The sequence below is a fragment of the Pimephales promelas genome, chromosome 4, assembly GCF_988280905.1.
Source record: "Pimephales promelas chromosome 4, fPimPro1.hap1.1, whole genome shotgun sequence".
Classification (NCBI taxonomy): domain Eukaryota; kingdom Metazoa; phylum Chordata; class Actinopteri; order Cypriniformes; family Leuciscidae; genus Pimephales; species Pimephales promelas.
This window is the reverse complement of record NC_142772.1, coordinates 2,519,260-2,537,800: the sequence shown is the minus strand read 5'-3', so window position 1 is coordinate 2,537,800 and position 18,541 is coordinate 2,519,260. Positions and strand designations below refer to the sequence as shown.

The 18,541-nt window shown below is 38.5% G+C and overlaps 2 protein-coding genes across 3 annotated transcripts; one reads left to right on the top strand and one right to left on the bottom strand.

Moving 5' to 3' along the window:
• The first annotated feature begins 874 nt into the window (after positions 1 to 874).
• Positions 875 to 15,148, top strand: dnajc25 (DnaJ heat shock protein family (Hsp40) member C25). Its single transcript, XM_039662541.2, has 4 exons — positions 875 to 1,457; positions 2,431 to 2,583; positions 12,949 to 13,419; positions 14,593 to 15,148. Exons 1-4 carry the CDS (start codon positions 1,170 to 1,172, stop codon positions 14,713 to 14,715), a joined length of 1,035 nt encoding a protein of 344 aa, XP_039518475.1. The 5' UTR covers positions 875 to 1,169; the 3' UTR covers positions 14,716 to 15,148.
• Positions 4,944 to 12,404, bottom strand: LOC120480545 (uncharacterized). 2 transcript variants are annotated; one of them, XR_016168208.1, is made up of 2 exons: positions 5,533 to 12,404; positions 4,944 to 5,089 (listed from the first exon to the last, which is right to left on the bottom strand). XR_016168208.1 is itself a non-coding variant. In XM_089129809.1 (2 exons), exon 2 carries the CDS (start codon positions 11,610 to 11,612, stop codon positions 5,730 to 5,732), a length of 5,883 nt encoding a protein of 1,960 aa, XP_088985935.1. In that variant the 5' UTR covers positions 11,613 to 11,800; positions 12,244 to 12,404; the 3' UTR covers positions 4,944 to 5,729. The 2 variants fall into 2 exon arrangements, 1 of the variants encoding a protein (XP_088985935.1); XM_089129809.1 differs by having other exon boundaries at positions 4,944 to 11,800; positions 12,244 to 12,404.
• Positions 15,149 to 18,541: the final 3,393 nt, after the last annotated feature.

The window sequence follows — 18,541 nt, the reverse complement described above, 5'->3', positions numbered from 1 at the left end:
AAAGAAAAGCACAGGCTTTTTAGAATTATTATGGTGCTCTAATTTGGATTTATTTAACCAATACATATAGGCATTTGGTAAATATGCCTTGAATTCAGTAGTGTCTAAGCGTATTATAGGCTATCTATAGAATATAGAATAGCATAGAATAGTCTTATAGAATAGACTTTTTAATCTATTGAATTTAATTAACAATGTACAATTATGCAAGTAATAAAGTTATTATAAGCTTAATATGAAAAAAAAAACATGGAACAAGAGGGTAACAACAAGCAAGCAAAAGTTGCTATAGTTTTTGTTTTCAGTACACTTTTGTTAAAAAGATTACTTTATAAATGTATCGATGTATACCCTGTAATGTTTATGAATCCTATACAGTGCGTTACTGGTTCACCATTATTTCAAAATGGTATGTTCTTGCTAAATTGCTCCCAAATGTGAGATTGTTGTATCATAATAGTAAAATAAATACCCCTTAGTTCTATAATACTTACAGTATAAATATATATATATTTTTAATTTCTACTGGTTGTTATTGTTATTATATAATATTGTTCCCTTATTGTAAGTACGTCATATACGTACACTATAATTACCGAAGGTTACGCTGTAAAATCGCTTTAATTACGCAGTAGCCTGCTTTCTGGGCTGTAATCTAAAGCATTACCCAAATACAGAAGTTTAGGGATGAATTTTGTGCAATAAACACTACACTATTTCAAAATAAGTGAGTAATTGTTTCTTCATAGATGATAAAAGGAAGCAACTGGGGGGAAATACTGTCATTAAACCAAAAGTTCATAGTAAAGTTCCAGGCAGTTATTAAAAAGAAAGAAACCCTCCCAGAAGATTTTTTTTTATTTGAAAAACAAAAAACAGAAGTCTTTCCATTCTTGCTCACTAACTTTATCAGTCAAAGATATCTGCGTTTAATTAAGAATTGATCTAATATTATTTGAAAAACTAGATTAGAGTAGTCAACATTGGAAAGGGAGAATTAGGACCACGAAGACAGACTTGACTAGTAATTTGACACGATATTGGAAAAGATTTTTTGCACAGTGTTCAACCATGGACAGAAAACCTCTGTCAACCTCTGTGTTCAACCATAGACAGTAAACACGTGTAGGTTGCGTCATCAAAGTGCGACGCAGCATCAGAATGCTGACATGGCCGCGTCCGTGGAGCTGAGACTCACTTTATGGATCTGTTTTGTGTTTATTTTGGGGTTTTCTTCGGTCACCGCGCTCATCGAGGGATTGTATTGCGGGACTCAGAGTTGCTATGACGTGCTTGGGGTTTCGCGTGAGTCCAGTAAAGCGGAGATCGGTCGCGCGTACCGCCAGCTGGCCCGAAAATACCACCCGGACCGGTACCAGCCCGGAGAGACCGGAGACACCCGCGAGACCGCGCAGCAAAAGTTTCTGCTCGTCGCTACCGCTTACGAGACACTCAAGGTAACGTGAACCCCGAATACAAGCGACTGTTTGCATGTAGCTAACTGTTAGTCGTCTTGAATTTGCGCGTGAGAAATCTAACATCTTCATTCCGATTGCGCGTACAATTCAGTTAAAGGGATAGTTCACTCAAAAATAAAAATTCTGTCATTGTCATTCAGCTTGTTTTCATTACAAACCCATAAGACTTTATATCTTCGGAACACAAATTAAGATATTATTTTAATGAAATCTGAGAGATTTCTGCCCCTCCATTGACAGCTACGTAAAACTACCACATTGACGTTTACAAAAAGTTAATAAAGAGAACGTAAATATTCCATATGAATTGAGTCCAAATTTTCTTAAGCGACGTGGTCACTTTGTTTGATGAACAGACTTTTATTCATATTAAAGCATACTAGCTAAACGCAAGCTTAAGCGTGAGAACCAATGAAGTTCATTTTCATTATGAGCCTCTTCCTCAAGAACCAATGAGGTTTGGTTTTGAAGCGAACATGCAGCTTCAGTTTACCACGGCTGAAATCCGTTCATCATTTAAACCGGTCGTTTCTCTTCAGAAAATTTTGACTAAACCGTTAAATTTGTTTTATGATCTCTTTATGAATTTTTTTGAAGCTTCAAGTGTGGTATTTGCGTAGCTGTCAATGAGGCACAGAAAGCTCTCAGATTTCGTCAAAAAGATCTTCATTTGTGTTTCGAAAAATGAATAAAGGTCTTACGGTTTTGAAACGACATGAGGTCGAGTAATTAATGACGACGTTAAAATTTTTGGGAGAACTATCCCTTTAAAACAGAAGTCTGCAACTTAGTAAAGTTGTGGTCATGTTAGTGAAATTTCAGAAGCAAATCATACGACCAACTTCAACCCGATGTGAAATTTGTGGTTGATCTTTTAAGATTTAAGACACAGTCTATAGTCATAACAGCTGAGCTAAATAAACTGTAAGATCTCTAATATTGTGATTTTCAGGATGAAGAGTTACGTAGGGACTATGACTACATGCTGGACCACCCGGAGGAATATTACAGCCACTACTACACCTACTACAGGAGAAGACTTGCTCCCAAAGTAGACGTTAGGATAGTGATTCTCGTAACTATTTGTGCAATCTCACTGTTTCAGGTAAGCTGTTTTCTGTTTCACTTACACACTTCCTTGAAAAAGCCAACATGCTGACGAGTTTCTTCATCATCTTCCTAATTTTGCTGCTCTGAATAAGTTTAGATTCTGTAAATCTCAGAGACTCCAATTTTACGTGTATCGTTTACAGACTCTCATGACGAAAACCAAAATAATTTGGGTTTGTAATAATAATAATTGTAATCATTTTTTAATAATTTGTTATTAAACACAGCAACAAGTGCAGTACACACACATACTGGTACTCTTTACTAAAATTGTTGTGGATCCCAAACTTTTAGAGACCTGGTGGGATTGATGTATTATTACATTTTTTATTGGTTCAAAATAGAAATCATGATTGTGAATAGACAACTGAACAAAATAACATGTCATATTCTAGAGATTCTGACAAAACGTTAAAGGAAAACTCCACTTTTTTTTGGAAATCAGACTCCCCTAGAGTTAAACATTTGAGTTTGACCGTTTTTGAATCCATTCAGGCGGTAGCACTTTTAGCATAGCTTAGCATAGACCATTGAATCTGATTAGATTGTTAGCATCTCTCTAAAAAAAAAAGACTCGATATTTTTCCTATTTGAAACTCGCCTCTTCTGTAATTACATCGTGAACTAAGACTAAGTTTAAAATCGCGGTGAATGAATGATTCAACGGCTTCACTTGTTTTATCACTGGATGAATTGGCGTTTTTGAACATATCCTGAATGAATGAGTCAATGACACTCATAAAGACTTGAATAAATGATTTAACTGCGAATACGTTTTGTAACAGTCGCTTGTCGCCACCTACTGGTGTAACGGTGTACTTTAAACATCTTTTGAAGCTTCACCTTACTTTTATAAGGTGATTCGCTCTATATTGATCACTACCATAGACAACAGTGTTCATATCTGAACTATAAACTTTTATCCCAGTTCTTCTGTGTATTAATGTATCACAGAAATGATGATGCTGTGTGGTTGTAAAGGCTGTTTCATACCCAAACATGACATCTGCTCTCTCTGAATGTTTCGAACCAAAAGTTTAATAGACACAGCCAAATCCCTGTCATCTAGGAATATGATTAAATGGGTGTTTGAATCAGGATTGTGATATATTCAATGCAACAACAACAAAATGGACGTCTGATTTCATTTCGTTGAATACGCCTCTGTGTTTGTCCGATGGTTGATTTCATTTTGGCCTGTTAAATTGTTACCGAGCTGGTGTCTTAGTCAAAGTCAAAGACCTTATCTGATGCAACAAAACCACTACAGAAAGATTCTCTCTAGTCCCATTAATAGCAATTACTATGTGAGTGTGGCAGAAGTTTAATGTTACGGCAAAAAATGTTTTGTCCTTTTGAACTTTTGTAAAGGGATAGTTCACCCAGAAATGTAAATAGTCATCCTTGTACTTACTCTCATGCTATTTACTAGTGTGTTAGTGGAGGAAGAGTCATGTTGAATCATTTACTAAGAGCTATATTTCAGTCCTGATTCTGAAGGACATCTGTCTTCCAGGGTTTATCTCTAATCAAACAAACCTAAACTTTCTGTTTGACTAATGTTAGAGGTAACAACCTCCAGGACTGGTGTTTAACCCTCATCCTTCCCTCAAAAAAATGAAAATATTTTTCTTTCTTTTTTTTTTTTGTGTGTGGTTCAAGTCGCATATTGAACCACGGATTATTTTTTTTTACCCTCAATCGGGTCATGGTGTCTATACGACCCCAATCGACTTTTACTTACTAAAAAAGGTTCCCTTCATCTCAGTGGAATAAGATTTTGTGACTTTTCATATATTATCTATCTATACACACACACACACAAAACTGGGCTTGATTCGGTTGTTCTGAAGGTATGATTTTTTTTTTTTACACTTCTGGTCTTCGAGGTCAATATGACTCCACATTGAAATGAATGGGAAATGTGAAAAACAAAAAACAAAATATATTTTCTTCATGTGTCAAAAAAAAAATTAATCCGACATAAATCTGAACATTTTTACTCAGAAATGAAGGCCTAGTACTAGAACATAAATGCAATGTATCATAAAAAAAATAATATTTCATATGCAAGCTGATGGTGTAGTTGAGGAATTATGTGTTTTATAAAGAACTTTTGTATCCATATCTCCAAAAACACAGCAGTAATGAATAGATGAGTAGTAAACAAACAAAAAAAAAAATTGATATATTATTTATATGATTAAAAATGTATATTTTTTGTACAATTACTCAATCAATTGTTGGGGTCGTATAGACCCAGAAGTGTAAACAGGAAACCAAGACCATTTGAATGTTAAATGAATTTGAGGAATTTTGTGGTTAAAATAATAATAAAAAAGTAACAAATCTGTTGGATTTGGAATTGGTAATTTGACTTTATCTCTTAAGGACTGAAGGATAAGCAACACTCGCCCTGGATGGGCCTATCAGAACCCAGGAACTCAGTCAACCACTGTTATTTCTTTCCATATCTTTACTGGAGTATGTTTGTGTGTGGTCTGTACAAAGAGAAATAACAATAAGTAAATACAGACTTCAGATCCAATTATCTAACAATCCAATACAATAAACAATGATACAATCTGTGCGGAATATAACTTGCAATAAGAGTTAAATACAATAGTGCCACGATTAGCAATATTAGCATCAGAATAGGCCATTTAACTATAATCGCCATCAACTCAACCCTATACTTGCAATTTACTACCAACATATTAAATAAAGAAAACAATCTATTTCAACATAAAATATGACAGCAGTATGATGATCAACGATCGCATAATTCGACGGCAGATATGAATATGATCATGCATGTAACGATCGTTAGAGAGGCACCATAGAACACTCGAATTTAGTTTCAATAGCTTCAACAAACAACACTTATACACAAGATTACAATATGAACTTTCTCCTAAGTGTATAATGACAAGAATTAACTCACTTTATAGGATGCACGCACACATATAACACTCCAACTTGGATCAGCTCGCATTTCTTCCTCACAGGAACACTTTGCGTCATCAATTAAACGGGCAACGAGTCTTAAAGCGGCAATGTCTTAAAGGGGCAACGTCTTAAAGGGGCAACACACGCAAACCAGTTTGTACAGCCGCCCCCAAATTGTGTTCAATTTGAAATTCAAGATGGTTGCGTGTTAGTTACCAATGCTGCAGGGGGTGTGTCGGGCTCTTCCATATCTTCTGGGATGGGGGGTAATGCCACCAGTCGAGCCACGGGTCTAGTATAAACCTTCCCTTGAACTTGTATGTCCACTGATCTCACTTGCGAGTCTTGGCTGGGGTGCACTTGAACAACTCTTCCAATAGGCCAATGTGCTCTGGACTGTTGAGGATCCACTATCATGACTATCGTGCCCGTGGTTATATTAGGGTAGGTGCGGTGCCATTTCTGTCTGACCTGCAGGTTCGGAAGGTAATGGCGGATAAAGGAGGACCAGAAGTGGTCAGCAAGCACCTGGGAGTGCCTCCACCGACGACTACTTAAGCCTTCTTCTTTAGGGTATATGACCGCAGGCAGGGAGTTATCTAGCCGCCCCATGAGAAGAAGGTTGGGCGTTACCGGATCAGGATCAGCCACATTAGAAGATACATACCCAAGGGGTTTTGAATTAAGGATGCTCTCCACTTCAACTAACACAGTCCTGAGTACTTCTTCTGAGACAGTTTGTGCTCCAATGGTCGCAGATAGTGCCAATTTAATGGATTTTATCTCCCTCTCCCAAACTCCCCCAAAGTGTGGTGCTGCAGGAGGATTGAAATGGAATGCAATCTTCAATGGTGCAAGTCTTTGCTGAAGCTCAGGTGACATACTCTGAAATGCTTCCCAGAGTTCCCTTTCCCCACCTCGGAAATTTGTTCCTTGGTCTGACAGTAATTCTACTGGGGAGCCTCTACGTGCAATAAACCTCCGAAGTGACATCAGAAAGGAATCAGTGTCCAAACTGTACAGAAGGTCTATGTGTACAGCCCGGGTGGTAAGACATTTGTAGAGGATTCCCCACCTCTTTTCTACTCGTCGACCAATCTTTACAAGAAAGGGACCAAAGCAATCCATCCCAGTTGAATGAAAGGCTGGCTTGTGGAGACGCAAGCGTGCTAAAGGAAGGTCTGCCATTTTGGGAATTGTAGGCTTGGCTCTCAGACGTTGGCATTTTATACAGGCATGTTGTAAGCTGCGGATAGCTGCTCTTCCTCTTAGGACCCAGAATTGTCGTCTTAGTTCTGCAAATACCCGATCAGGGCCTGGATGACAGAGTCTTTCATCATAATCCTGGAGGAGTAACTTCACAGCTGGATGTCTAGATTCTAAGACAATGGGATGTTTAAGGGCAGGATCTAATGTTTCAGCACGTCTTAGCCTACCACCAACCCGTATTAGATTGGTAGACGGGTCATACTCTGCAGCTAGGGTGAGTAAGCGGCTATTATGTTGAAGAGCCTTGCCTGCTTTCAGTCGTTGTAATTCCTCCGGAAAACTCTCATTTTGCACCTTCTGGAGGATGCATGTCTCTGCTGCTTGATACATGCTTGCTGTAGGTTCTCCTGACTGTCCAGCCGCCCCATGTAGCTCCTGTGCAGTAGCCTTTACTAATTCTGCCCATGTCCTGTACTTATTTCCAGTTGGTTCCTCTACAGCTACGACTCCACAGAATGCAGATTTCTTAAGCTCAGATTTGTCAATCTCAGGGCGCTCTGTAGGGTTTGTGGGCCAGCTTTCAGGTGGAAGGAGCAGGAATGGGGGCCCTTGGCTCCATCTGTTAGGCTTGGCAAGTTCTTTCAGAGTCTTTCCCCTTGTGAGGTCATCTGCAGGATTCTGACTTGAATTCACATATCGCCAGGCAGTGAAGTTGGTGAGCTCGTGGATTTCTGCCACTCTTGTCCCAACGAAGACTTTAAAATGGCAGGACTCTGATTGAATCCAGGACAGCACAGTGGTGGAGTCTGTCCAAAGGACTGTGTGGCGAAGTGGCAAAGTTAACTCTTTCTCCAACAGGTTTGCCAACTGAGCACCGATTACAGCAGCACAGAGCTCCAAACGAGGCATTGACAGGACTCTTTTTGGCGCTACCCTAGAACGTGCCAGTATGAATGACAAATGGATCTTACCAAGCTGATCTTCGGTGCGCAGGTAAGTGACTGCTCCATATGAACTCTCTGAGGCATCACTAAACACATGAAGGTCTGTAACAGATCTGGTCTGATCTACTGAAGTTGGTACATATGCCCTTGGGAAACTGATCTTGTGAAGAAACTGAAGTTCACCTTCCCATTCGTTCCAGCTCTGGACTAAAGTCTGGGGAAGTTGGGTGTCATCCCAGCTGTGCTGCTTGCTCCAAAGTTGTTGGACCAGAACTTTAGCCCTGGTAGTAAATGGAAGGATATATCCCAAGGGGTCGTACTGACTTGCTAAAACTTTATAAATAATCCTCATTGTGGGAGCGCCATGGTTTATGGGACGGTGACGGTAAGTCAGTACATCTACAGGGCAATTCCAGCTAAGACCCAACGTGGACTCCTGGACATCTGTCCTTTCATGAGCTAGCCAGAGTTCCAGACCATCCGATCTGGCTTCACGTGGAAGATGGTGAATGACAGATGGCACATTGCTGGCCCATTGTCTCAACTCGAAGCCTCCTTCAGCTAACAGATCCCTCAACTTGTCAACTAATTGCTTAGCCTCCTCTGGTGATGACAAACTCTGCAAGCAATTGTCAACGTAAAAGCACCGTTCGATTGAGAACCTCACATCTTCGTTAGGTTGGCTATGTTCTCTCACGTGCTGTTGTAAAGCGAACGTAGCACAACAGGGGCTGCATGTTGTGCCAAATGGCAGAACCTGCCATTCAAAGACATCAGGTGGACCTTTTTCCTTTGAGTCACGCCAGACAAACCGAAGAAGTGGTCTATCTTCTGGAAGAAGGCGGACCTGATGAAACATGCCCCGGATGTCTGCACTGATGGCCACTGCATGTTCACGGAATCTGAGCAAGACCCCAAGAAGTGATGAACCCAAGGTGGGGCCAGCGAGGAGTGAATCATTTAAACTGAGGCCACTGAACTGAAAGGAGCAATCAAACACCACACGATTTTTCCCATTGTGGCACACCATATGGTGTGGGATGAACCAGGATTCACCATCACTTTCCATTTCTTCTGGAAGGAGCTTTCTGATGGCTCCGGACTGAACCAATTTCTGGATCTCTAAGGAATAAGCTTCAGCTTGTGGCGGGTTTTTGGCAAGTTTCCTCTCAGTACTTCGTAGACGTGGCATGACAGCTTCCATAGTAGCATGAAGATATGGCATGTCACACTTACGCAACAAGGGTGTTGCATAGCGACGTATTCCATCCACCTCTACACGAACTGTCTTGCTTTCCAGTAACTCAATGGCCCTTTGGTCCTGCTTGGATCTTGTGTACTCTCTTTCCTTCTGAAATGGCAAAACATCAACTTGCCACAGCTTTTCAACATTCTTGAACAGTTCTGTAGTGCTGAGAGGAATGGATATGTGGAGACACTGTTTTGGCTCAAGTTTCTGCTCCAAAAGGCTGGTAGGGCCCTGGAGTGTCCATCCTAATTTGGTTCTTATTGCAGCTGGACCCCCAGGTGGACCAAGTCTTACTGGCTCAATTGGTGAGATTATGTGTGTTTGATCTGCACCAACAAGGACAAGAGGTTTCGCCCTTTCAAAACACTGCAGTGGTAGTCCAACCAAGTGTTTGTATTGCTTCTGCAGCTTTGGAATGGGGTAAGAATGATCAACGAGGTCAAGCTGTGGGGCAGTAAAGGCTCTGGATATGAGATATCGCTTCTTCGGATTGGAGTATGGAGAAATGGAGAATGAGACTGAAGCTCCATCAAGGGTTTGCACATCATGACGGATGGTTCTCAGAGCTAAGCTTTCTTGTGTCCCTCTTAAGCCAAGCTTCTGTGCTGCCTCTGGCAGGAGCATCGTACGCTCAGAACCATCATCAAGGATTGCGAATGTGTCCAGTGTGCAGTTGCCATGGTGTAAGAGCACTCTGACAATTTTGAGTAAAACCTTATTACTGCTGACTGGTTTGTTCAGGTACAACATTTGTGTCGCTGAGCTGACTAGGCAAGCCTCTGTTTTGGATACCTTTATGACAGGCCTCTCGTTTACCTCATGGAGGATTCGCAGATGCTTTCTCTGACAAAGCGGACATGGTTTCTTTAGACCACAGTGGATAGCCTGATGAGCAAGGCCACAACGCCAGCATCTCCTATTGGCACGTATCCATTCTGAGAGCTGATCTCTGGTGAGGTTTGGAATTTTGGGGCATTGACTGAATGCATGATCAGAGCTCTGACAGTAAGAACAATATACTGAGGGCCTACTCTTAGCTTTCTCATCAGCCTTATCAGAAGAATATGTAGCATTTGCTACCTCAGCACTGTTCCCAGACCCAGTCAGAACAGTGGCAGTGGTTCGGCGTGACCATGGAGCTACCCGAGACTCTCGTTTGGGTCGGCTTTCTCCTCTTGCTGACTGATCATCATAGCTTTGGCACCAAGATTCATATTTTAGCCAGTCGGCCAGATCCATCAATGAGTATGTCACCCCAGGCCGGTGTAACATGTGGCGGCGAAAATCAGCCCGTCTTTCAGGTGGCAGCTTACTGAGGAGGCGTGCAACATGCGACCCACACTGCAACTCAATGCTACCCGCCTGGCCCAATGTCTTTAGAAGACCAACTAAAGACTGCACTTGAAGGGAGAACTTTTCAAAGGCTGAGGGGTCATTGCGGCTTATATCAGGAGAATCAAGAATAGTAGCAATCCTTTTTAATGCTACCTGGTGGGGCTGACCAAACCGTTCATTGAGGGCCATCATGGTGTCTCTGTAAGGTGTAGGGGAGTGCAAGAAGGAGTCTGCTATTAGACATGCATCGTCCAATTTCAGATGGTCAACCAGGACTTGATATTTGAACATTTCAGTACTGTCAGGTGGCAAGAGGTTGTCTAAGGCCATTTTTAATCGAGCAAACTCACTTGGATCTTTGTTGCGGAAGAATGGAATGGTGGGGCATGGTCCTTTGTAATATTTCTCAGTCAGCTCCATAGATGCCATGGAAGGTGCCATATTATAGGATGCCATTCTGTGATGTTCAGAATTTGGACGTGTGAATGATTCCCATGGGTGGTCATAAACATACTGAGGACTTGTCGTTTGGGGAGGGTATTGACCATACCTCAGATGCTCATCATACTGACTTGGATGGTGAAAATCCATAGACTTCTCCATTGAAGTGAGTCGGGAACTGAAAGTTGGTATTGCCCTTGTACTGCTGTAAAGCCTTTGCTTGTTGTGCTTATTCATAGCTTCGGGCTCTTCATACGTGATTGGTGGAGGAGGCTCTGGCCAGTCTTCATCACTCAAATGCTCGGCATGGTGAAATTTAACTGATGGACGATTAGACTGGGTCTTAGGAGTAGATAAGGGCCTTTGGAGACTACAAGCTCTGTTTAAAAGCTCAATCAACTCATCTTTGGCCGTCTCAAATCGTTCAAGGTCAGCTTTAATGGCCTGCTGTGTTTCATGGAGTCTAGCATTCTCCTCTGAGATCCTTTGCAACTTTATAGAGCTAGCAGTTGACTGATCACTCTGGTATCCATCACCATGTGGAAGGGACTCTGCATTGGATTCAAACTGTAGCTGTCGATTCAGATATTGTGGTAATGACTGGCGAGAAGAGGTAGAAATTCGCTGCTGTAGAGGGTTTGGGAGGTCATGATGCTCAGTCAGCCTCGGAGGGCCAGAAAAGCCGGTAAACTGTGCTCTTTGAGGTTTCGCTGTAGATACTCTAATACGTGATGGAGAGTAATCGTCATCATCAGACGACTCCACTGCTGCTTCTCTTATACTCACTGGTAAAGCTGATCTATGAAAACGTGGGAAATCCACCTCATAATCTTGTAAATAGGCTGGACGGCGCTTTGGACGAACCGATGGGTTTACTGGTGTAGAACTGGCTGACATCTCAATCCAGGGAAGTGTATCCGGCTCGAAGGACCATTTGTTGGATTTGGAATGGGTAATTTGACTTTATCTCTTAAGGACTGAAGGATAAGCAACACTCGCCCTGGATGGGCCTATCAGAACCCAGGAACTCAGTCAACCACTGTTATTTCTTTCCATATCTTTACTGGAGTATGTTTGTGTGTGGTCTGTACAAAGAGAAATAACAATAAGTAAATACAGACTTCAGATCCAATTATCTAACAATCCAATACAATAAACAATGATACAATCTGTGCGGAATATAACTTGCAATAAGAGTTAAATACAATAGTGCCACGATTAGCAATATTAGCATCAGAATAGGCCATTTAACTATAATCGCCATCAACTCAACCCTATACTTGCAATTTACTACCAACATATTAAATAAAGAAAACAATCTATTTCAACATAAAATATGACAGCAGTATGATGATCAACGATCGCATAATTCGACGGCAGATATGAATATGATCATGCATGTAACGATCGTTAGAGAGGCACCATAGAACACTCGAATTTAGTTTCAATAGCTTCAACAAACAACACTTATACACAAGATTACAATATGAACTTTCTCCTAAGTGTATAATGACAAGAATTAACTCACTTTATAGGATGCACGCACACATATAACACTCCAACTTGGATCAGCTCGCATTTCTTCCTCACAGGAACACTTTGCGTCATCAATTAAACGGGCAACGAGTCTTAAAGCGGCAATGTCTTAAAGGGGCAACGTCTTAAAGGGGCAACACACGCAAACCAGTTTGTACAAAATCCTTCCCTTGTGGGTCAATTTGACCCCTTTAGGAATGCAAGGAATGCTACACATAGAAAAACCTAAAAATGCTAAAACTTGACCAAAAAAATACTTTATAATGTCAACATGTGTAACTGAATGCATACTGAAGAGAAAATGAATTTAGTGTCCAGCAGAGCCGCTCATTTGCTCCAGTTATGAAATAACATGTTATATAATTGTTTCTCCACAAGAGGTCGGCAAAGACCCCCAATGTACGATATTTTGAGTTGAATTCAAAGGGTTATGAATGAAATTGAGTTATTTTGAATTGAAGTTGAAAGAATGTGAGGAATGTGCTGACATTACTATTTATTTATTGATCAAATCTAGAAAATCTCCCAAAAATTGCATAAAAACCCCTATCAAAATGAAATAAATTAAGCTGTTTTTTTTTTAGATAAAATTTTAGGGTGAGGAAAGGATGAGGATTAAGAGCCCTGCCGTAGATTCATATTTAGTATGTGGATCATACAGTCAGCTGTCAGAACAGATGTTTTCATTTGTTTGCAGTATTACAGCTGGTGGAGTAGCTACACAGAAGCCATCAACTACCTGATGACCGTTCCCAAATATCGCATCCAGGCCGCCGAACTGGCCAAGCAGCAAGGGCTCCTGAACCGAACCAAAGAGAAGGGGAAGAACCGGCGATCCAAAGAGGAGATCCGCGAGGAAGAGGAGCAGATCATCCGCGACATCATCAAGAACAAGATCGACATCAAAGGTGGCTATCAGAAGCCCAACGTCTCCGACATCCTGCTGTGCAAGATCATTCTGTTCCCGTACCATCTGTGCACCTTCGTGGCGTGGCACTGCTCCTGGTTCTACCGCTTCTCCATCCGTGGGGAGGAGTACGGGCACGAGGAGAGACTGTACATCATCCGCAAGAACATGAAGATGTCGCAGGCTCAGTTTGACAGTCTGGACAGCGGCCTGATAGAGACTTTCCTGAAGCAGCAGCTCTGGATCAAAGACAACTATGAGGTTTGGAGAAGATTTCTTCCATCTCGGGCGGCTTAAAGGGATAGTTCACTGGGAAATTAATGTTTGGTCATGTTAGGCTCAGTCACACGCATATATGCATGCATGCACAAAAATGCATACACACACATGCATATATATTAGGGCTGTCAAATGATTAATCTTGATTAATCGCATCCAAAATAAAAGTTTTTGTTTACTTAATATATGTGGGTGCACTGTGTATAATTATTCTATATATATATATAAATACACACACATGCTTGCATATATTTAAGAAATATTTTCATGTATATACTATATAATTTATATTGTATATAAATATAAATATTTTATATTTAAATAATATTTTTTCTTAGATATACATGCATGTGTGTGTGTATTTTATATATATATATATATATATATTTGTGTATATGTGTATATATGTGTATATATATATATATATATATATATATATATATATGTATATGTGTATATATATATATACATGTATATGTATATGTGTATATATATATATATATATATGTGTGTGTGTGTGTGTGTATATATATGTATATATATATATTTATTAGGGCTGTCAAACGAATAATCGCATCCAAAATAACTTTATGTTTACATAATATATGTGGGTGCACTGTGTATAATTATTTTGTATATATATATATATATAAATACACACACATGCATGTATATTTACAAAAAATAATTATATATAAAATATTTATATTTTATATAATATAAATTATATATCAATCTATATACAGTATATACATGAAAATATTTCTTTAATATATATATAAGCATGTGTGTGTATTTATATATACAAAATAATTATATTTTATTATTCGCGATTAATCATTTGACAGCCCTTTTATATATATATATATATATATATATATATATATATATATATACACACACACACACATATACTTGTATATTTCTGTGCATGCATACATGTTTTAAATTTACATATTTTTCTGTAAATAATTTAAAATGATTAAAACTCAGATCCCCCAGCAGCCCTATTAAATATTCAGTATAGAAACATTCATAATTACGTGATTAATCAGTGGTCAAGGTGTTTTTCATCAGTGATCTGGAGTGTGTGGTGGTTAGTATGTGTGTGTTTAGGACCTCAGACAGACTGATGATACTGTGTGTTTGTGAAAGGCCTACCGAGAGGAGCAGGAGGAGGAGATGAAGATGAAGATGGCCACGGACTCGCGATGGAAACGCTACAGGCGCTGGATGAGGAGCGAGGGTCCCGGACGTATCACTTTTGCAGATGATTGACCACACACACACACACAGTGTGTGTAAAAACACTCGTTTACAATGGACTGGCGATGTGCACCTGATTTATAAGGATGCCTTTTCTCAGATGATATAAGACTGTAAAGGCGATTTGATTGTACCTATGGAGGGTCATGTGACATCTCCATGTGCATAAGAGGATCATTTGAGACCGTTTTTTGAAAAATAACCGTCTTAAAACATCATGTTGTTGTTAAACCCGGACGAATTTAATCACAGGCTAGAGAAACGGTTTGTAAAATGCCACATTTCATTCACTGAAAGACTGCGTCTGTTCTTTCTTCTACATGTCTGCTATAAATGTTGCGTCTAATCCTATGCTGTATCTCCAAGCCTTTTATTTGCATATATAAGGTCATATCTAATTGTTCCGTTACATGGTACTTTAATAAAGTTTTATATTAGAATATTATTTATATTATTATATTGTTCTCTGTGCATACACACATATGCATGTATATTTAAGAAAAAAATATTATTTAAATATAAAATCTTTATATATATATATATATATAAATTATATATAAATCTATATACAGTATATAAATGAAAATATTTCTTAAATATATACAAGCATGTGTGTGTGTGTATATATATATATATATATCCACATATATTATGTAAACACAAATTTTATTATGTAAACACAAACTTTTATTTTGGATGCGATTAATCACAATTAATCGTTTGACAGCTATTATATATATATATATATATATATATATATATATAATAGTTCAAATTCATTTCCTTTTAACGTTTTTTTCCGTTCAGGATTCATTCTCTAGAGGGGACAACTATACTATTAAGAATATATTTTAGAAAGATGCACAGAGAGAGAACGGTATTTTCTCATGTAATTTGAGTTTCATGCAGTTAGGAATAAAATTAAAAATTATTTGTGTCGCTTTGGATAAAAGAGTGCAAAATGTAAAGTTATGAAAGTTTGCAGTTTGTTATGGCTTGCATTTGACCAATTCTCTCGTTACAATAGTTTTTTCTCAACTGTAATAGACAGTTGTACCCAGAATATGAGTGCACAGTTCAGAGATAGGACGTTTGATCCACATCACCACTTGAGGTCACTATTGCGATTACCAGTCAGTCATTTTGAATGAAGGGGAGACTGAAACCATAATGTCTCAGTGGCCACTATTAGGTGCTCGTGTATATAAGTCACTATAAGGTAACTTATTTGGTTAATATGATCAAAGATGGCTGTAAAAAATAAATCTGCATTGTTTATCCTTTTGATATTTTAGTTAAAAAAAATGCAAAAATCTGAACTTTTATTGAAGTAAAAGAATTGAAAGTGGGGGGGAAATCACATTATGAAATAAATGCTTTTCTCCAAAACACATTGGGAACAATTTTACCCCCTTTTATGAAATAGTTTTTGCAACGATATAACAGCTCTTCTCCTATGCCGGATGAGTTTGGAGAAACAGTGACCAGAAAGTTTTTGTTTTCAACTTATTTTGATAGTCCACTAGATATTCTACTAACTATAAGTAATTTTTCAACTACATGTCAACTTATTAGAGTATTAGTAGAGTGTTTTACTGCCAGTAGACTGTTCTATAGAACCTTCAAAGGTTCTATCAGCGCTACATATTTGGAACCCTTAAAAGGTTCTATCTAAGCCTTTTTAAGGGTTCAATAATAAGAACCCTTTAGTGTTCTTTGTAACCAGGAAAAAGGTTCTACATGGAACCTATTGGGTTCATTCATTATCATTTGTTTTGTCCTTTCCGGATTAAATATTTCATATTATTGACAAACATCAAGACCCTAAAATGTATTTATGAATGCATGTGAATGATCACAAAATTCAGGATATGGGGGTTAGAAAATGTATATATTTATATCATTTTACGTAGTTTATCAATATCAAGAGTTCCATTTCGGCTCTCCTCCAAAAATCAGCATGATTAAAATGTGATATTAAGTTACTACAACAGTTTAATAAACAATCATTTAATTACAACAACAAAATGTTGCAGGATAATGTAATATAATGTAATATATGAATGAATAATAGCCTATAAAGAACCCTTGTGCCAAAAGGCTTTTTCTTTTTTATTATAAAAGGTTCTTTGGAGGTGAGTAAAGAAGCCAATGATTCAACCCCTTTTTGTAAGAGTAAGGTTAACGTTTGGTGTTTGGGTTCGGGTTAGTAGAATAAGTTGACTTGTAATGTCTGTTGAGGAGCATAAAAAAGTGTTAGCAGATATTCAGCAGACTTTACTAATACTCTAATGACAGTTTGTTGACATGACTAAAGTGGACTAAACATATTTAGATATACGGGAAATCGCAATGACGATTTCGATATATCTAAATATGTTTAGTGAAAGGTAAAACTTCCGAAATCTCCGTGTAAACAATGCGTGATGTAGACGCGCGAGAGATCACTTCCGGCGTAACGTCTAGAGACGGTTCACTTTAGTTCGGTTCAGTTGGACATCTGATTCATCAGTTCGACGGCTGTTAACAAGAGGTAAAAACGATATAAATACTGTTCGTTTTCTCACACAAACCGCTCGTTACGTGTCTTAGGCCATTCACGAGTCATTAAATCATGTTTAATTTTGACTTCTCTTAGTTCTCTGTGCTCTTTGAGGTGAACCGAGGGAGGACCCCCAACCTCCAGTGTATGACTGACAGACAACAACGGTTTGACCAAAAAATGTCAAAATCGAAAATGCTGTGGAAACAAAGACAACTACATCTTGGATGCCCTTGAGGTAAGCTAAAACATATCAAAAATTAATTTCAAAGTGAACTATCCCTTTAAGTGTTCATTTGTAGCAGAGATGTGTATGTTGCTTGTGTAAAAAAAAATAAATAAAATAATAATAATAATAATAATCTAAAAAAAAAATATATATATATATATATATATATATATATATATATATATATATATATATATATATATATATATACCAAGGGTGGAAATAATTCTGACCAGCACTGTATGCATCTGAACACATATTTCGCAGAATTCGCCCAGAAATATTATACAATTAATGCTTGTGAATGGCAAGAATTCAGGTTGATTCTGCGAAACATGTGTCACGATAATCCCCCAAAGTCTTGCTTTTCACTATGCATGTGTTTGTTAATCATAAATCAATCTCATGAATCCCAGAACTTAGAAGAATTCAGATGTTCATTGATTAGGGCACGTTTACACGACAACGATGTACTAAAAATGGAAAAATTTTCCTTTTCCAACATAAATTCACATACAGATGACAACGTAGTCAAAACAATAAGCCTACTGATCACATGGATCCACGAAAACGACTAAAAATCTGGCTGTGTTCTGCTACCAGGCCAGTAGAGGGCGATGTCCTGCTATAAAAAACACTAGGCGACTGAACACGTAAAACACTCGCATTTGCGTTTTTGTAGTTTTCATCTAAGAACAGAAAACTACAAGGCTAGGCAACATCGTTCTCGTGTAAACTTACTCTGAGACATCAGATACATGTCTAGCCTATCTGTTTCACTTTGTGTTTGAGACTCAGTAGACTTTCATAATCACGCTACTGCAAACTGCAACGCCTCAAAGCCTCATTTGAAGTTTACTGTGAATTGCTAAAAGAAAAATATAAATGTGATGCTAATATTATCAGAAAATATAGGTTTTTATGTGTAGGCTAGTGCCAAATCATTTAAAATTTTTCAGCTCAGGATAATGTAACTGTGTGTCAAAGCTGTTATAAAAGTAGGCTATGTGTCTGTCAGATGAGATCTGAGATTATTGTTGATGGTTTGGTGTTTTCCAGCTTGTTGG